Genomic DNA, 21326 nt, shown 5'->3' on the forward strand with positions numbered 1-21326 from the left:
GTTAAGGTAGAGGTTTACTACACTTTTGTTTGCACATAGATGTGTATTTGCCTGTCCATATATTCTCTAATGCTTTATTTTGCAATATGACTGTGATTGCTTTTGTCTGTACTCGATTGTTATGGGTTACTGACTCCGAGACCCCCCCCCCCACCCAACCCCCTTTTTTTTTTTTTTGTTTTTTTAAACCCCCCCCCCCATGGACTGTATCTGCCTAGTTGGAACACGGAGAGGCGTCCAGAGGTGACTCCCGGCAGACCTTGGTAGATTTTTTTCGCTCCTTTTCTCATGTTGTTTATAATGTTAGATACTTCACCTTTATGCCATGTTGACTGTATATTGGACGCTCCAGCCCAGCATCTATCATCTAATTCTCATGCATCACAGATAGCTCTTTACCAATGATATTCTCATGACTACTAGTTTCCCCACTGTAACCACCCTGTCATTCACTTACTCAGTTTTTTTCGGTCCCTGGTTCGTATTCTGTGATCCCCGTCCCTTGCTTTGTTCCCACACAGCAATCCTATAGGGATTTTTGTGCTGACCCTCCAGTCTCCTCCCTTTCTAGGTGATTCAGCAGGCCTGATATCACCTCTGGTTATTGTCTTTCTTGTTTCTCTTTACTTCCCTTTTTGTGCTTCATCTTTTCTTCTCTCCCTTTCTTCCTTTTCTCTCTCTCTTTCTTCCTTTTCTCTCTCTCTCTTTTTCTCCCCTCTTGGGCTCTCTATCTACCCTTTTTCCTGATTTTTATTTTTATTTTATTTTTTTCTTTTGAGTGGGCCTGCGCCGGCTCTCCTGGTGGGCCTGACCGCCGTCACCCTCCCTATTTGCACTTCACCCCTTAACCTCGGTAGCCCCACTCCACTTTATTGTGTCAGAATCTGCAGCATTGGCCATAGAATATGGCTCCCCTAACTCTGAAATGTCTTTCCCTCAACGTTAAAGGTCTCAATTTGCCTGAAAAGAGGTCGCAAGTTCTGTCTTCCCTATCTAAACATAGAGCTCATTTCCTTTTCCAACAGGAGACTCATTTTTGCTCGGACGCTGTTCCTAAACTCTCCAACCATATTTATCGTTCAGCGTATCACGCCACTAACCCCAGCTCGAAGACGAAGGGCGTTTCTATCCTCATATCTAAAAATGCTAATTTCCACCTATCTGACTCCCTCATTGACCCGGATGGTAGGTACATATTTCTCAAGGGCACTTATGAATCTAGACCTATCACGCTCGCTAATCTGTATTGCCCCAATGAACGCCAGGTGGCCTTTTTTAGGACAGTGTGTGACCGGTTGGCTTCTTTCAAGTCGGGTATTTTGCTTTTGGGGGGGGATTTTAATGTTCCCCTGAACCCTTTATTGGATTCTTCTATGGGGTCTTCCACCTTAAAGTGTTGAGGCAGATAAGCACACTCCTTCAATCCTTAACCCTGCATGATGCCTGGCGCACACTGTTTCCCTTAGATAAGGACTATACCTTTTTTTCTGCACCGCATCAAAAGTATTCGAGGATAGATTATTTCTTCCTCTCCCAGTCGGACCTCTTCCTTCTCCAGCAATCCACTATTAAACCAATGTATCTGTCCGACCACCACCCGATCAGTGTCACCCTATCCTTCCCAAAAAAATCCTCCAGGACGAAAATCTGGCGTCTGAACCCTTCTTTGCTTAAAGACCCTTCCGTGGTTGACCAATTACGCACACGTATTCAGCAATATTTTATAGAAAACTCGTGCTCAGAGATCTCCCCGGTTTCCCTCTGGGAGGCGCATAAATGTGTGATCCGAGGGAAGCTAATTGCCCTGGCCTCAAAAGCTAAAAAGCAACAACAAGAATATATAACCTCCCTTATTGGGAAGATTAAAATCCTTGAGTCCTCCCACAAACTGTTCCATGCCCGCGCTACCTTACAGGACTTGACGCAAACTAGGGCGTCCCTCCTGGAAGAGCTGAATAAACGCTCTAGGAGAAGGTATATTCTTGGTCAGAGGATTTTTTACGAACAAGGTAACAAGTGTGGGCGCCTTTTGGCACGTACGGTACAAACTTCGAAACCCTTATCCACAATTCATCATATACGGAATTCAAACGGCGATCTTCTGGTCAGGAATGAGGATATTGCTAAAGAGTTTGAGAGATTTTATTTCAAGCTATACAACCTCCACTCCCGCGGTTCTTCGCAGTTTAAAGCCAATTCGCGAGCCAACCAAATTAAAGACTTTCTCTCCCGGTATAGCCCCAAATCGATTTCCCCCCAACAATCTCTAGCCCTGGAGGACCCCATCCTGGCGGCGGAAGTAGATTTAGTTATGAAACAAATGAAGGCAGGAAAAGCACCGGGCCCTGATGGATTTTCCCTCCAGTACTATAAATCTTTTAGTGACGTGCTTTGCACTGAATTCCTGGCGATATTCAACGCCCTATCTAATCCCCAGACCAATCCTGACAACATGCTGGCAGCTCATATTGCAGTAATCCCCAAGGAGGGCAAGGATCCCTCTTTAGTTGCGAACTACCGCCCGATATCACTCTTGAACGTAGACATTAAAATCTACGCGAAAATCCTGGCTAATAGGCTGATTCCCTTGGTGCCTGGTTTGGTCTCGTTAGATCAGGTGGGTTTTGTCCCGGGCCGGGAGGCCAGGGACAACACCATCCGTACACTGAACCTGCACCATTGGCTCACGACTTCTAAAACGCCTGGCTTTTTCCTCTCGCTTGACGCCGAGAAGGCGTTCGACAGGGTGGCCTGGGACTACATGCAAGAGGTACTCCTAGCTCTGGGTCTTGGGCCTCGCATGCTGGCGCACATCCTAGCTTTGTATGCTGGTCCCTCAGCCACTGTGAAAGTTAATGGTCACCTGTCGGGCGCCTTCCCTATTGGCAACGGCACGTGCCAGGGATGCCCGTTATCACCACTGATATATATTCTTACCCTGGAACCCCTCCTTAATAGGTTAAGGGACAATCCGGATATCCTGGGGATTACCGTGAAGAAGAGGGAGTTCAAAGTCGCCGCTTTTGCTGACGATGTTCTCCTCTCTTTGCGGTCTCCTCGCATTTCCTTACCCAACCTTCTGAAAGATTTAGAACACTTCGGTACCCTATCGAACCTTAAAATTAATCATGCAAAATCGCAAGCGCTGAATATTTCCCTTCCCTCACACGAAGTATCACACTGTCAGGATTCGTTCCCTTTCCGGTGGGTACAGAGTTCACTCACCTATCTCGGCATCCGCATCCCCGCTAGCTTGGCGGATTTATACTCCAAGAATTTCTATCCTGCTCTTCTTCAGGTTCAAAAAAGCTTTAAAGACTGGATGAGCTTGAATGTCTCCTGGTTCGGCCGGGCAGCACTGGTTAAAATGATAATTCTGCCCCGCCTGCTTTATTTGATGCAGTCAATCCCTATTTCTTTGCCACCGGGCTTTTTTAAGTCTTACAAGAAGGCTTGCTCCGCCTTTCTATGGAAGGGTACCCAACCCCGCATACGATACTCTCGACTCACCTTACCTAAATCTGGTGGGGGAATTGGTCTCCCAGATATTCAAAAATATCATAGCGCCTGTCATCTTACGAGAATCGCCGATTGGAACATCCATGCCTCAAAAAAACTGTGGGTACTTCTTGAAAACGCCTTTTCTTCAGGTCCCCTGCATCTACTTCCATGGTTGCCTTCTAAGAACTGGCCCCACTCCTTACTGGCACATCCGCTTATTTATCCTTCGCTCCTGACTTTCAAGAAGGCTTCGCTATCTGGGGTCTCGCCCTCTCTCCCGAGCCCTTTGACGACTCTCCGGGGGAACCCGGACTTTCCACCAGGATTATCTGGGGAATTTTTTAAATAGGAATGGCCCTTTGAGGATGTACTAGCACTCCAGTTTTATTCTGCTGGGAAGCCCCTGTCTTTCGAAGCCTTGCAAGCTTTAACTAAGACTCCCTCTTTATCCTTCTGGACCTACAGACAAGTCTGACATTTTCTTACAACTACGACAAATCAGTCCCTCTGGACACGACACCTTACACCTTTTGAATCCTTGTGTCACCGTAAGATGCCACAAAGACATCTAATCTCCCTCATATACACCCTTCTTGTGGAAACCCCATCTTAGACTCCCACCCCCTCTCAGCTTTCCTGGAATAGAGAGCTCCAGACATCCCTGTCAGTGGGGGACTGGAGCTCTATTTATGAATACGCTCACAAAGGCTCCACAAATGTTGCCATTCAAGAGAACGGTTATAAGGTGATCACTAAGTGGTATAGGACTCCGTCGCGCCTCCACAAATTCTCACCCAGTATTCCTGACACCTGTTGGCGGTGTGGATAAGGGGTGGGAACAATGCTCCATGTGTGGTGGGAGTGTAGACTCTTACAACCTTTTTGGGAGGAAGTTCACAGCCTCATCTCCCATATCACCACTTACACTCTGGACTATACTCCGTCCCAGTTTCTATTGCACCATACGTCGATACCCAAAAAAGAGTATTTAAATCATTAGCCATGCATATGGTCAATGCTGCCAGACTTTGTGTCCCTCAACAATTGGCGCTCTACCTCCGTTCCGACGGTCAGGGAGTGGTTTGCGCAGGTTTCCTCCATAAAAGACATGGATGAATTGATTTTCATCTCGCAGGATAGAATGCATACATTTTACCCCATTTGGGCTTGCTGGAATCACTTTGTCACAACTGACCGCTATTGTCGGTGTGTCTCCTAGATTGTAGGCCACAGTAGGCCCCATCCCTGTTGTGCTGTGGGGGGGTGGGGGGGCTGGCGCGGACTCACTTCTTCCCACTCTGTTTTTTCCCCTTATGGTACCTATCTGCTCCCGCCCCCTCCCCTCCCTCTTCTTACCCCCCTCCCCCTCCCTTTCCTCCTTTCTTTCCTTCTCTTGCTTCTCTTTTTCTTCTCTTCTCGGGCACCTGGCCCTTATGCTGTCATGATACACTACACCCTAAGCCCTGATCTTGACCGGACCGTTACGCCGTCCTCTCCTCTCTGTGTGGGGGGGAGGGATGGGGGAGGGGAAAATTGAAATTTGAGATCCTCCACCCTTCTCCGCTATATCACTCTTGCTTATTATGTCTCGGTCATGGTCAAAACCTGTTTATTGGAAAATTCATATTGTATCGTGTCGTGTTTTCTTTTCACGACGATTTGTTATTCTTTTTTTTCTGTAAAAACTTATTGTATCTTGTTTGTTATGCTGCATTCTCTGCAAATAAATCTTTTATGGAAAAAAAAAAAAATACCTAAAATTTGATAATGAAAAAAAAAATAAAAAAAAATCGCAATGAGCGTTTAACGATTGGTTTGCGCAAAATTTATAGCGTTTACAAAATAGGGGATAGTTTTATGGCATTTTTATTAATATTTTTTTTTACTACTAATGGCGGAGATCAGCGATTTTTTTTTCGTGACTGCGGCATTATGGCGGTCACATCGGACAATTTTGACACATTATTGGGACCATTGTCATTTTCACAGCAACAATTGCTATAAAAATGCATTGTTTACTGTGAAAATGACAATTGCAGTTTAGGAGTTAACCACTAGGGGGCGCTGTAGGGGTTATGTGTGACCTCATATGTGTTTCTAACTGTAGAGGGGCGGGGCTGGACGTGTGACGTCACTGATCGCCTTTTCCTATATCAGGGAACAGATGATCAGTGACATTGCCACTGTGAAGAACGGGGAAGGTGTGTTTACCTCTCCCCGTTCTTCAGCTCCTGTGACCGATCGCGGGACACCAATGGCGGAGCTTCGGACTGGGTCGCGGGCGCGAGACGCTTGGCTGGGCACTTAAAGGGGACCTTCAGGTATGTGCCTGTGCCCAGCCATGCCATTCTGCCGACGTAAATGTGCGGGAAGCGGTCCGTAAAGGGTCACTAAAGGATTTTTTTTTTTAGCTAAATAGCTTCCTTTACCTTACTGCAGTCCTGGTTTCATGTCCTCGTTCGTTTTTGCTCTGATGTTGCTGTAATTCTGCTCTGTTCTGTTCTGGTTGTCTGTTTTTCAAACCCTCACTTCTCTATGGCTCTATACAGCACAGAGGCAGCATAACAGGCAAAAACGAAACTGAAACTAAAGGTACATTATATGATTGTTTTTTATCTATTTTTAATCGTTTTTTAAAGGAATCAGTTAACTATTATGTCTCTATACCCTATAAACAGTAATTTGAGCAAAACATTTTTTTTCCTTTACAACTCCTTTAAGTGGTTAAGAAGATACAAAGCATTCTCTAAATGGTGCCTGTGCTAAACAGTCAAACTCCTGTGTTCAGTAAGCAGCAGGGCACCTGCTATTCACAGGACCGGGAAGCAAGTGGAGATTCCTGTAGTACAAGAGTTTCCAGCTTCCAGTGGGGTCAGTTGGGTATGATATGGACCAATGTAACTACATAAAAATATTCATACCTGGAATTAATCTTTAACCACTTGCCGACCGCCCTATAGCAGTTTTACCGCTACAGGGAGGCCACGTTGTGCAGGATCACATATATAAATGTGAAAGTAGAAAGTAAAAAAAAAATGAAGTGGTTTAAGCAGGGTGATTCTTTTCTATACCCACTGTACATATGTTATGTAATTCTTGAAATCCAGGATAGTTGGTTATAACTTGAGCCCCTTTGCATCAATATCATTTTCATGAAGTTACATACTGTAGATACATAGTTTGTTGCGGTCGTTCAGGTGCTTATCTAATAATTTTTTGAAATTATTGATGCTCCCCTCTGAGGCCACCGCCTGTGGAAGGGAATTCCACATCCTTGCCGCTCTTACAGTAAAGAACCCTCTACATCAGTGGTTCTCAACCTGGGGGTCGGGACCCCCTCGGGGGTCGAATGAAAATTTGCCAGGGGTCACTGTATCCTGGGCTGTTTCTGAAGCCTGCGAGCTCTCCGAGCCTTTTCGTGGCCACCTAGAAGGGCTGTCCCTGGAGCCTGCGGCCGCCCACCCTGCCTCTTTGCAGCTGCCCATTCAGTTCATGGCATGGCTAGGGGGCAGAGACTAGAGGTCAGCTGACTGGTAAGGAATGTGAAGTGTGCTGAAGGAGACCCTATCTTCTGATTTCTTCTTAGGTGTCACTGCTGCGAGACACCACAAAGTCAGAGACACAGTGAAGCCTGAGACACAGTAACACTAGCTGTGATTAGAGTTGCCATTAAAAGTCCCCACTACAGTTCTCAGATCAGCAGATGACCTTGATCAAGAGCACCTAAGTTAGCTGATCAGAACTCTCCCCCCCCCCCATCACTTACTAACAATGATCCCACCCCCCACCAACACTGCCACTGATCTCACACCCCACCAGCACTACCGCTCATCCCATTCCTCCCACCAAGGAGTAATAAAAAGGAATAAAAATAGAAAATACATGAAAGGGAGAGGAAAAGAGAGGGAGGAACAAAGAAAAAAGGGAGAGAAAGAATAAGAGAAAGAACAAGAAAGACAGTCAGAGAGGGATAGGGGAAAAAACAAGAAATTAGGATAGAGAGATAAAAGGGAAAGAAAGGAGAACAAAGCGAAAGAGTGGTACATTCTAAAATGTACCATAAGGGTTTTTAATACTGTATGAGTGGAAGGGACTCAGGGAGCGCTAAATGTCTGTGGGTTAGGGGCGCAAATTACTTGTCTTGCCTTGGATGCTGACAACCCACGCTACAAAAATAATTTTACTGTTAGGGGTCCCCACAACTTGGTAATTTTTTTCAAGGGGTCACGGTACTAGAAAGGTTGAGAACCACTGCTCTACATAGTTTAAGGTTAAACCTCTTTTCTTCTAATTTTAATGAGTGGCCACGTGTCTTGTTAAACTCCCTTTCGCAAAACAGTTTTATCCCTATTGTGGGGTCACCAGTATGGTATTTGTAAATTGAAATCATCATCTCAAGCATATCCTCTCCATAGAGAGAAAGTTCAGGGCTCGCAACCTTTCCTCATAAGTAATATCTTCCAGACCCTTTATTAGCTTTGTTGTCCTTCTTTGTACTCCATTTCTAGTACATCCTTCCTGAGGACTAGTGCCCAGAACTGGACAGCATATTCCAGGTGCGGCTGTACCAGAGTCTTGTAGAGTGGGAGAATTATCTCTTAATTTATGGAGTAAATTCCTTTTTTAATGCATGCCAAAATTCAGTTTGCTTTGTTAGCAGCAGCTTGACATTGAATGCCATTGCTGAGCATATCATCTACTAGGACCCCCAGGTCCTTTTTCATCCTAGTTTCCCCCAGAGGTTACGCCCCTAGTGTATATATTGCATTCATATTTTTAACACCAAAATGCATTATTTTACATTTGTAGCGCCCCCTTACTTCCAGTATGGGCACTACGCTAAAGTAAGTGGGGAATGGGAGAGTTATTCTTGCTCCCATTCACAATTTGTCAAATTTGGGCTGCTGTCATTCCAGAAATGTCCTGTAGGTCAGCCTGCGCTCCAGGGGTGCTGTTTCCACCCCTGGGCGACAGGTGGCACTAGAGGGATTCTGGCAGAGCAATTTTCCCCAGCAGCTAATTAGAGGAGTTTTCCCTCGCTGGGCATGCTGAGGGAGAGTATATCTGTGTCAGACGCCAACTTTATTGGTTCTTCCCGTGGGTTCCGGGTTCCAGGTGCTACATCCACCTTTAGGGTGCTTGCATCCAACAGACCCCGGTGATGGCCTTCCAGGACAGGGTCAAATGCTACGCTCTATGTTGCTGAGAGGGGCCCCAGTGACTTGCTGGGTCCCCATTTCTATTGAAAGGATCCCAGGCTGGATGCCGTTCGATTGGGGGGTCGGCTTGAGGAAAACCCGGAGGCAGGTTGTCCAACAGGGCTTGAACAAACCAATCTGGTGACCGGAATGCTGACAGGTACGATTTGCTGTCATCCGGTGACCTATGCTAAAACCTACTGGGAGGATTCGCTCAATTCGTCCATTTAGCTCATTCAAGTAATTGGCCTGTGGCAGAGGCCTAGAGCCAGTTCTGTGAGAGAGATCTGTTACTCCCAGCAAAGTGACACTTCGGCTGCCAGGCTTTTGATAGGAGTCTGTCCGGGGGCACTTCACCCACTCTGGCTAGAGTGGCGACGAACTTTAATTTGGTACTACTGAGAGCAGGATTGCTCAGTTCTTTTCCAGGCCTGATACCGCAAAGTTCTCCCTCTTTCTTCATCAACCTTTTCTTCCTAATTGATGTTGATGTTGGCCGTGTTGGCCTGGAAATAAAGCATTGGAAAACCTCTATTCCATTTCTGGACATTCGCTCAATACTCTGTTCTCCAACTACACCCCTAGACAGCACTAAGGTAACTTAATACGCAGATCCCAACAACAAATCAGCGACTTCTTCGGGGGTAGCGCTACACGTGGGGGCTCGTCCGGGATTTTGGCTGTTCGGCCTCTTTGTGGGTCGGAAGGCATGGAGGTCTGTGGTCTAAAATTTTGTCTATAGACTACAGGCTTACTTTTGTCATGAATTTGAATCAGAGGCAGAATGGTTATGCTCTGGAGTTGTGCCAGGTGGTATCCTTATCGGAAGATACAGACCAAACAGCACCATCTCAAGACCGTCTATTACAGCATGTATGATAAAGTACCGTCCATCTGGGTCCAACTCTAGTCCAAGTATAACAGCTGAAAGAGGAATGACTTCTGTACCGATATGCTCACCCCTCTGTCAAAATTAGAGTAACTAGAGTGGTAGTGGAAACCCACCCAGGGCTTTTTAAGGCTGAGTGTCTTACTGCCCATCAAGTGAGTTTGGTGAAGGATACACAGCCGAGGATTTATCCTTCAGGAAGGGAAAAAACAGAGACCTCTTGACAAGGGAGTTCAGCCCTCTTGTATTTCAAGACACTACAGTAAGATTATACATGGAGAAAAGGGAAAACAAGAGTAGTACTGGGGAACGACAAATTCTAGAATGGATCAGCAGCATCCATTCAGACAGCATACCATTATTATGTGTGTCATGGATAGAAGTACATCATGCGGCTTCAGTAGAGACAAAACATTTAACAAGTCAGCAACCCAAAAATAACTCCAAACTGAGGGTGGCCTGGATCCCCAAACAGATCATGGTGAAGCTTCACCCCTCGGGGGCAATATGTACAAGAGGCAGTAGGTCCTTGGCAACACTGAAAAAAGGGAGTACAATTCCAAACATGCTCAACCAGCATATTCTAATGAGGTGCAAGTCTCCCAGTAAACCTGGGGCTACAGTGCTTAAATAAGGTCGAAAAGTAGCAAACTGTGTGGCAACCACCAATCAGATAAACCAGTTATTTTTCTGAGTAGCAATCGAGTTTGAAGGAGAATGTAGTATGCAACAAAGGATAACAATAATAGGACAGGGCCTCCTTACCATGGAGGCCCATAATGCTCCTTCAGATGTGTAGGAGAATGTTTTATAGTACATTACCCAAGGATGAGTGAGGGGTCATTAGTAACAGTACCAGTAAAAATAAGGCACAGGCTCTTGATCAATCTGACTTTTGTTTTTACTTCGCCCATAGTTGGGCTTTAAAAAAAAATTGCATTTCCTTGTACTCTTTATATGTCTCTATACTCTGTACTGTTCTATATATTGAGTCCTCCTTTATTTATTTATTTATTTTTTAGCTTTGAGTTAAATAAGTACTGGAACTTGTGCTGATTATTCACAGCAAATATACACATTGAATTTTGAACCAAAACCGTTTGAGTGTGACAGTGATTGATGTGCAGTATTTTTTAAGTGATGAGAAGTCCTGCTTACTGTGAGTGGATATACTGGAGTGTTTTATTTTTGGATTTGAGATTATCGGATACCTGTTGGCACTGTGATTGGATTCCACAGGCTGTAATGACAATATCTATTTGCTTGTAATAATAGATTTAAAGCTTCTTGATACCTGTAGAGACTGTGAATGGTTTTGTCCATGGGGGTGGCAGGAATGTTTTATCTTTTTAGGAGTTTTATGTGAAAGATGATAAAACTTTGTACTGTCCTACATATTAGTTAGGCCTGTTGTTATGGTTTAATTGCCAAATACTTAAAATAGAGTTTTCAAATATAGTTATATTAAACATTTGTGGTAATCCACTGTAAGCGTCTTCATTTGTTTAGTATTCAAAGTTAAATCTGAACTATGGGATAAGCAGATATTATCTAAATACAAGAGTCATTTGAATTCTTACTTGAGTCTTAGGCCTCGTACACACGACCGGATCTGTCCGCTGAAACTGGTCCGCGGACAGATCCGATCGTGTGTACAGGCTAGCGGAGGCAAGCGGACAGATATCCGGCGGACAAAAGTTTCTTAGCATGCTAAGAAACTTGTCCGGCGGACCGTTTTCATCAGACAGTCCGCTCGTCTGTACGGGGCCTTAGACCCCTTTCACACGGACGGATAGAATTCTGCTTTTAGCTGCGGATAGATCAAGTTATCTACCACAGCTAAACGCACACAATGCTTTCCTATGGCCTCATTCACACACTGCATTTAGTGACGGTTTTGTTACATGCGGTTTGGTGCATATAGAAAAAATAAATTTGACTGCCTCCAGGAACGATTTAGCGCAGCTATCTGCACATAACTGCAGGTAATCGCAGTGCACTGTGTCATCTGCGAATAGCAGCGTGAACAAAAGAAAAAACAGGAAGCACATCAAAATAAAAACGGTCGCTATGGGGATGACAATGGCCAACCGCAGCTAAACGCAGCCGCACGTAAACGCAGCTAATTGCAGTGTACAAATGCAGCTGATCGCTGTGCCTGGAGGCTTGAATTTCACAGGAAAGAAACATGCTTTTTACTATGGCAGAACAGCCGCCCATGTGAAAGGGGCCTTAAGGCCCATACACACGGTCTGACTTTTTGAGAACAAACTTCAAAATGAGCAGGTTTTCAAAAAAATCTGATCGTGTATACGCTCCATTTGGACAAACTTTTTCGGTTTTCGTCGGACAAAAGTGTGCTCTGCAAACAGACAAACTTTTTCGGCAACAAAAGTCCTACGGTGCAAAATCCTATTGTGTTTACAGAAAGTCCATCAGACATTAGTCCAAAGTACAAGCACGCATGCTCAGAATGTTAAAATCAACCAACAATAGCAGAAGTTGACCAAAGGGTGGCCGTAAAGAGCAGAAAAGAGCTGAAAAACCACGTGATTTTGAGAAAGTTTGTTGAAAAAGTCCTGCCGTGTGTATGCATACCAAGTACACAGCCAAAGCCAACAAAAATCCACGGAAAAGTTTGTTTGAAGGCCGACCGTGTGTATGAGGCTTAAGTGTGCTTTAATGTATGTTTTCCAGATCTGTGCAATAATCCATGTGTGAAAACTTGCTTCTGTGCAGGAGCTTCAAATAATAGACTGGTCACTGCTGCTTCAAGTAATAAAGACCTGTCACTTCTGCTCTCTCCCCTTGTGCAGGGTGTGGTCTGGTCTCCACCTCCTCCTCTAGTTTTTTTTGCAGGCAACCTGTAGTGGGTGGAGCCTGTTGGGTGCGTCCCCGAGCTCTGCTCTCTGCACAGGTTATGTGCAGCCAGTGACAGGGCTGGACTGGGACAACAATTTGGCCCTGGACTTTATGCAGACTGGTCCACTTAAATTTTAAGTGTCCCCCTTGCATCAGAGTGTCCCCCTTCTCCTCCCCCCATGTGTACTCCCATTTCTGAAGGCAGCATTGTTCCTCTCTCCACCTATGTGATAGAGGAGAGAGGAAGAAAAGTCTGCTGGCTGTCTATCTCCCCCTGCAGGCTGGAGGGAGCAGTAAGGCTAATACTCACTCCAGCAAGTGAAATCGCGATCACTCACTGTCAGAGGAGCGGCTCCAGGACTGCACCTGACCGGCCCACTGAGCCATTGGCCCACCGGGAAACTCTTGGTAGTCCCGATGGCCAGTCCATCCCTGGCCAGTGATGATGTCACAGTCACTGCTACTTTTACAAGGTAATATTGGAGTGTCCAAAAGCATTTACTGTGAGTGAATTTATATTGAGTAATATATTAAAAATAATTGCATTTGTGTCTGGAGTTAAGCTTTAACAGTACTTGCCTAATATATTACAGAGTGTTTCTTACTTTAACAAAGAAATACATTGTACTTAGAAGTACATTACAAGTCAATTCACCCAAAATCAGTATATTTTCCTTTAACACTGCAGTAACTATTAGCCACTGCTTTTTGAAAAACAACTAAATGTTTAAAGATGTTTGTTCTCCTTTATATTTTCTTTATACTTAGGTAATGGACCTCACCATGACCGATGTTGTACTTATGATGAGAGCAATATAGTTGATGGCGCTTATTGCTATCCAATAGGGCACTGGATTGAAACCACTGGCCATACAGATGAAATGAAACACACTACAAACTTCTATTTTCACATCGCTGACAATCAAGCAATGCACTTTTCCAGGTACTAAAAATTCAAAGACTATTATAAGTAAGGCAACAAATTAAAATTGGCACCGTTTTTGGCTAATTTAAAGGGTCACTAAAGGATCTGTTTCCTGATCACCACAGTACTGGGAGATTTCTCACTGTGGTGACTAATCAAGGAGGTGTGTCTAAAACCCCTCAGCACCAATCCAGTTTCGTTTTGCAAAACCTTCACTGCCCTCTATTGGCTCTCTGGCTCTGTACATCAGAGAACCAGGAAACAACAGCAAAAACAAAACTAAACTGTAGGTACATTATATGATTGGTTTTTAATCTATTTTTAATCATTTTTAAAAGGAATCAGTTAACTATTATGTCTCTATACCCTGTAAACAGTAATTTCAGCAAAACATTTTTTTTCCTTTAGTGACCCTTTAAGTTAACTTGATTATTTGTTTAAAGAGAAACAAAGTAAACATTTTGAGTTAACATTGTTTTATTTACCAGAAAACTATTTTTGGTGAGATTTGCAAATTTTTATTTACTTGCTGTGCCATATTGTTATATATATATTTTTTTCAAATACAACTTAGTTTAATTCTCCCTCCTCTGGTTATTTCTGCGTCATAAAATGTGATTTACTTTAAGGAATTATGTCATAGGAAATACATGTAGCTGCAGTTGCTAACCTATGTCTGAAAATTATAGTTGCCTTGCTGTCATGTTAATCCTCTAACTTCAATTCTTTGGGACACTCACCCAGTACAAGTTTACCGCTCAGGAGTTTTGGTTTCATTAGCTATACATGTTCTAGGTCAGTGACTTAGAAAGTATTGAAGCTATAGCGTCAGCACAGCAGTCAGGGAAATAGTATTCTCAGGAGATAATCAATGGACGCTTTCTTCCCTGTTATGACAGGTTCTTATTGAACATTTCTTAACCACTAGCCGACCAGCCGTTGCAATTTTACGGCGTCAGGTCGGCTGCGCGAAACGACGTAATATTACGTCATTTCGCATTTCAGCCATTAGGGGCGCGCGCGCGCCCCCTGCTCGCTTCTGGTGCCGACGCACGTGCCCAGGGGGCACAATCACCACTGGGCACCCGCGATCACTCGTGTAAACACACAGCTCTCGGTCCTGTCAGGGGGAGAAATGACTGATTGTCTGTTCATACAATGTATGAACAGCGATCTGTCATTTCCCCTAGTCAGTTCCACCCCCCCTTCAGTTAGAACACACCTAGGGAACATAATTAACCCCTTCCTCGCCCCCTAGTGTTAACCCCTTCCCTGCCAGTGACATTTTTACAGTAATCAATGCATTTTTAAAGCACTGATCGCTATAAAAATGCCAATGGTCCCAAAAACGGGTCAAAAGTGTCAACCATGGGGCGTGGCCGGGATGTAGAGCGAGACGGACGTGCATTGCCTGTGCTCCTGCCATCCGTGACCTGAATCCGTCTCCATCCTTACCTTAGGGTGCCATCCTGCTCAGCAAGCTTCTTCCTTCTGTCCGGGGGACAGCCCCGGGCCTCCCGATGACTGGAAAGCGCGGCTCGGCCAAGAAGGCGGTGAGTTCCTCGGCCCGGCGCCCACCGCCAAACACGCGCGCGGCGGCCATCTTGCCGCCTTCATCATCCTTCCCGGCCTCGGTGGCGGCGCAAACGGAATCCTGGATGGCGGACCTCGAGTCGCTGGACCTGGAGGGGCCGCAGGTGGAAGAGAAGGACCTGCAGGAGATGCTGGGGGGTCGGTCCACCGCCGCGATCCTGGCGGCCATTGCGGACAGCAAGTCCTCCGTGGAGGGTAAGATTGACACCCTGGCCATAGAGTGTGGGCTGATAAGGCAGGACATGGACAAATTTAGAGGCCGCCTGTCAGAGGCAGAACACCGCATATCCGTGGTGGAGGACTCGGTGGCCTCCACCGCTCACTCGGTTGGGGAGCTGCAACAGCAGGTCAGGGTCCTACTGGCCTGTTCCGAGGACGCCGAAAATCGCCTCCGCCGCAACAATGTTAGGGTGGTTGGGCTCCCGGAGGGCGCAGAGGGAGCCAACCCGGTGGAATTTGCGGAGACGTTCTTTAAAGAACTCCTGGGCCTGCGGAATCTGTCTCCTGTCTACGTAGTGGAGCGCGCTCACAGGGTCCCCACCGGCAAGAGGCCTGTGGGTGCATGGCCGCGTGCGTTCCTGGTCCGCCTCCTGAATTTCAGGGACCCGGACATGATCCTGGCAGAGGCCCGAAAACACCCGGAGCTGAAGCATGAAAATGCAGCGATTCATTTGTATCCTGACTTCTCCCAGGAGCTGCAGAAGAGAAGGCGCTCCTTTACGGATGTCCGTCGTCGCCTGCGGGAAAAAGGCCTGGTATATAGCATGCTCTATCCCAGTCGCCTAAAGGTGATTCATAGGGGCTCTGCAAAATTTTTTGACTCTCCGGCGGAGGCGGTGGACTGGCTGGATTCGATGGCCTAGGGGCCTGTGGAGGCTGGGTGACGGAGCAGTCAGCCTAGGGAGGAAAAGTAACTTACCTCGTCACCATTGCCCTTGCTGGGAGCAGTGGTTCCTTGCTGCAGTACCTCCTTGCTGCACTCCGGTTGCTCTTGGCTGCTGAACTTAGTAGATCAATGATGGATGGACTATTCTGCGTGGTCAAGCATCCGTTCCTGACAGGAGCAACAGGTACTGTTAAGCACGGTTTGAAATTTCTTGGTGTTTCCCTGGAACCCCTGGGAACCTTTTTTTTTCCCCTTTATTTTCTCTCTTGGAGTGGATGAACTGTTGAGACGTTCCACACCTGACTTCTAAGTTTTTGGGTATAAAGTTTCTCTGGCGGTAATACCGTTTTTTAGTTTGGTTCGCCTGGAGCAAACAGGGCGTTGGGATTTTAACAATGTTTTTTTGCTTTAACTTTTTATTGTTAATTTTTCTCCCTTTTTTCCCAGGCATTTTTTGCCTTCCCCCTGTCTTTCTATATGAGGCTTTGACTCTGTGCCTTCACCCCCTAGGGGCCCTGGGGCCCCGCTCCAAATGTGCTACACTGTACTATGTGCAATGCTCTACGTGTCACACCCTGTTGAACTGCTGTGATATGTTATTCAATGGCTCTCTGTGTCCAGCTTCCTCCCTCCTCGTATGCTTGATTTACTTTTCATCAGCATGTTACCCCCCCCCCCCCACCCAATGAATGATATTAAGCTAGTGTCGTGGAATGTCCGCGGTCTAAACTCTAAATACAAAAGATCTTTAGTTTTACAGTACCTTAAATCCCTAAACCCACATATTGTTCTCCTGCAAGAGACCCACCTGGTGGGTAGTAAAACTCTTTCCCTGAATAGGAACTGGATACAGAGAGCGATTCACTCCACTTACTCCTCATATGCAAGGGGTGTGGTCATCCTGCTGCACAAGAAACTGCAATGTAATATAGAACATGTTGTGACAGACCCCCACGGGCGATATGCTATTGTGGTCCTCACTGTTGACTCCCAGCTGCTGGCCATAGCTAATGTGTACATCCCTCCCCCCTTCAACAAAGAGGTATTATATCTGATTTTAGAGAAAATTGCCACTTTTGGCCCATTAAAGTTGCTGGTGGCTGGGGATTTTAACAATGTACTGGACTACGGGTTGGATGCCTCTAACCCCAGCGGGCGCGCAACCTAGACCTCAGACACTGGGCGGATGTAGCGGCTGTGGAGGAGTTGTGGCGGTGGAAACATCCTGGTGAGAGAGGTTACTCCTATCTTTCCCACGTCAGTTCCTCCTCCTCCCGTATAGACCTTGCCTTCGCGAATCCGGCCCTCCTGCCGCAGGTGACGGATGTTGATTACCTGGCCGGGGGACTCTCGGATCACACTCCCTTACAGGTGACATTGAGTCGTCCCGGGGGGGGTGGAAGGAGACTCTGGAGGCTGCACCCGGGATGGGTAGATGAACCATCAGTTGAGTCACTGGTCTCTGGCCATGTAACGGAGTACTGGGAGGCGAATGAGGGCTCTGCGGGTGGACACATGGTGTGGGATGCGTTCAAGGCGTCCACCCGGGGAGTGTACATTGCTGCTATTAAGGCTGCCAGGACGGAAAAGAACTCTGAGTCGGAAGCGCTCCAGGCGCATGAGATTCGGTGTGCGAAGGCTCATGCTGAGGCGCCCTCTGCCTCCACACTTGTGGAGTTGCAGATGGCTAGAAGAGCTTTCTTGGTCCACCTGCAATCCCTTACACAATGCACGTTTAGGCGTAGGGCAGAGGATCTGTTTGAAAGAGGAGACAAGAATGGGAAACTGCTTGCCTACTTGGCAGCAGATGTCAGATCACATGTGTCCGTTCCATGTATTTACACGACTGGGGGCACTCTGGTACGGGACAGGGAAGGTATTCTACAAGCGTTTGTGTCCTACTACTCTGACCTCTATGCGGCTATCCCACAGTATGACAACCAGGTTCTGACGGACCTGCTGGATTCCATTCAGATCCCGGTGCTGCCTAGGGAGGCGGTCGAGCTTTTGGAGGCTCCTTTCTCTTCCAAAGAGCTGGCTGTGGCTATTGCCTCCTTCCCGAATGGCAAGGCGCCGGGCCCTGACGGTATTCCGGCAGAGTGGTATAAGACCTATTCAGAGGTGGTGTCCCACAGACTACTGAACCTCTATGGGGAGTGTTTGGAGGTAGGGAGTATGCCCCCCTCTTGGTACGAGGCTCATGTGGTCCTGCTCCCCAAGCCTGAGAAGGACCCCCTTTACTGTTCGTCCTATAGGCCTATTGCGCTGCTGAACATGGACCTCAAGATATTGACCAAGATGGTGGCCAATCGGTTGATGTCCTGCTTAGACCATTTGATATCTCCTGACCAGACGGGGTTCATGCCCAAAAAGGCTACTGACATTAACATTCGCAGGGTATACACGCACACGCAAATTGACGGAGAAATATCTCACAGGGGGGCCCTGGTGTTTTTCGATCTGGAAAAGGCGTTCGACTCCATTGATTGGGGCTATATGACGCGGGTGCTGGAGCGTATGGGCTTTGGACCTGTATTTCTCAAATGGATTTCATTGCTGTATGATAGACCAGTGGCGGCAATTCGTCTGAATGGCGAAGTGTCGGGCGCCTTTCCAGTATCCAGGGGCACCAGGCAGGGTTGTCCCCTGTCACCGGGCCTGTTTGCCCTGGTGATGGAACCCTTGGCGATTGCGTTGAGATCTTCGCCCCTAATCCAGGGTATCAGGGTGGGCACTTTGACTGAGTCGGTGACTCTTTATGCAGACGACCTGGTTCTATTTCTTGGGGACACTGGCCCTTCTCTACATGCCGCACTGTCACTGATGGGCAAATTTACTGAGGTATCCGGTCTCAAAGTTAACTGGACCAAATCCAAAATCCTCCCACTCCGCTCCCATGTGTCCCCTGGAGGGGCCGACCCCTCAAACCCCCTACAGTGGGTGACTCAAATTAGGTACTTGGGGCTGCAAATTACTAACTCCGTGACAAACTTTATTGACCTCAATGTGTCCCCATTGCTGAATGTCGTCTCCAAAAAACTGAACTCCTGGAAAAATCTCCCCCTGTCCCTCATAGGTAGGGTTAATCTACTAAAAATGAAGATCCTTCCTCTCCTGCTCTATACGCTTAGGAACGCCCCGGTGTGGATACCAAAGTCGGTTTTCAAGGCCATAGATGGTATGATATCCTCCTTCCTGTGGCAGGGTAGTTCACCCCGCCTTAAGTTGTCCATCCTTCAACAGCCATGGGGGGAGGGAGGCCGGGCGGTGCCCAATTTTTCTAAATATTTCCTGGCCGGCCAGTTGACGGTAGCACACCGTTGGCTGACTTCTGCTCCGGACGATGCCGCGGTGTCGCTGGAAGCTTCTTGCGTGGGCTCCTATGAGGCACTCTCCCGGTTAGTCTACAGGGGCCCGAGGGCCCCGTACCCCTTAACACCTTCTATGAGGTCAGTGATCAGAGCATGGGTCGTGGCGCAAGCATTAAGACCTACTGATCGTGCTACCCTCTCCCCCCACGCGCCCCTATGGAGAAACCCCAACTTGGTCCACTTTCTGGACTACCCGGACCCAGTGGTATGGACGGCCTATGGGATTAAGACCTTGAGCCATGTTGTAGTGAATGGTACCTTAAGGACGTTTGACGACTTGAAAACGCGACATGACCTTCCTAATACCCATTTTTTTAGATACCTACAATTGCGCCATGCGTTTCAGGCCCAGTTCGGAGGGAATCCTTTGGTTCTGGAGTCTGGGGACCTGGAGTCACTGGCTCGTAGTGAACCACTTCCCAAGGAGGTTTCCAGCCTCTATAAAGACCTTTTCCCCGAGACCACCGGGTTGCTGTCGCCTTGTAGGCGTGCTTGGGACTCGGTGACCGCGGGATTGGACAGGGACGACTGGGACGATGTCTGGGGGGCGGCTTTCCAGGCCTTAGTTTTTACAAGAGACAGGCTTATACACTACAAGTTCCTACATAGGGCGTACCTGACTCCTGCCAGGCTGGCTAGAATGTTCAGGGGTCAGGGATCGGCTTGCTGGCGGTGCTCCGTGCCTACTGCCGATTTTATGCATATTTTCTGGGAGTGCACCCAGATTCAGGCGTACTGGCAGGCAGTGGTAGATTGCATCCGGTCGGTCACTACTATTTCAATCCCCATGACTGTGGAGGTGTGCTTGTTACTTTTGGTCGAACCCCTAGCAACGACTAGGGCTGTAAGGACGCTTCTCATTCTTGTGCTCTTCTATGCTAAAAAACGAATTATTGTCTCTTGGAAAAGTTCCTCTGCCCCGACGGTGACAGCCTGGAAGGTGTTAGTCAACAAAGCCATCCCATTTTACAAAGCCACATACTTGAGTAGGGGGGCATTGACCAAGTTTGATAAGGTGTGGGGGGGTTGGATGGCCTCCACAGATACGGTATCAGACTAAGCCACATCGATGGAGAAGTTCAGTGCCTGGCAGCTACAGTGGTCGGGGAATCCTGAAGGAAGGAACTGGGGAGAGCTGTGACCTGCACGCATAGGGGTGACAACTCAGGTCTGTGGAGGATCTTGGGGTGAGCTATTGCTATAGATGGGCTCCTTGGGAGAGAATGGGGCCATACGTCACCAGATTTGGCACTGGAGCTGGGAGTAGGTGGAAGAGTCTCAGGTATATTGTATGGGGGGGATCGGTTGTGCTCTGACCCATATTTTCATTTCTATCCATCCTAGCCCGTTCAGCACCTGCTGACGGGGTTCAATGTGAGCATTTCGGTCCCCTCATTCCTTCCCCCCCCCTCCTTTTTTTTTTTTTCTCTCTCCCCCCCTTCAGTTTTGTCATGTTTGGTTTTGAACACCGGTCCCTGTGTTTTAACCGGTCAATGTTGGTCACATATGTGGCCTGTTATTGTATACGTGTTTTGAAAACTCAATAAAAAAATAATTTAAATAAAAGTGTCCACCATAAGGTCGCAGTACCGATAAAAATCGCTGATTTACTAGTAAAAAAAAAAAATTATTAATAAAAATGCCATAAAACTATCCCCTATTTTGTAGACGCTATAACTTTTGCACAAACCAATCAATAAACGCTTATTGCGAAAAATATGTAGAAGAATACATATCGGCCTAAACTGAGGAAAAAAATTTATATATATTTTTGGGGATATTTTTTACAGCAAAAAGTAAAAAATATTCATTTTTTTTCAAAATTGTTGCTCTATTTTTGTTTACAGCGCAAAAAATAAAAACCGCAGAGGTGATCAAATACCATAAAAAGAAAGCTCTATTTGTGGAAGAAAAAAGGACACCAATTTTGTTTGGGAGCCACGTCGCACAACCACACAATTGTCAGTTAAAGCGACGCAGTGCCGAATCGCAAAAAGTGGCCCGGTCATTGACCAGCAAAATAGTTAGAGGCTGAAGTGGTTAAATAAGTTCTGATAGCCTGACTTTTTTTTTTAATCGTATTAGACCTATTTGAAAGAAA

The 21326-nt window shown here is 46.7% G+C and overlaps 1 protein-coding gene across 1 annotated transcript in view; it reads left to right on the plus strand.

Annotated features, from left to right (window-relative positions):
• Positions 1 to 21326, plus strand: part of EPM2A (EPM2A glucan phosphatase, laforin) — a 148735-nt gene that overhangs the window by 97910 nt on the left and 29499 nt on the right. The window contains exon 3 of the mRNA XM_040350816.1: positions 13219 to 13393. Coding sequence (XP_040206750.1) covers positions 13219 to 13393 — 175 coding nt within the window. The remainder of the gene's footprint in view (positions 1 to 13218; positions 13394 to 21326) is intronic.

Source organism: Rana temporaria, chromosome 4 (genome assembly GCF_905171775.1).
Source record: "Rana temporaria chromosome 4, aRanTem1.1, whole genome shotgun sequence".
In the NCBI taxonomy this organism is placed as follows: domain Eukaryota; kingdom Metazoa; phylum Chordata; class Amphibia; order Anura; family Ranidae; genus Rana; species Rana temporaria.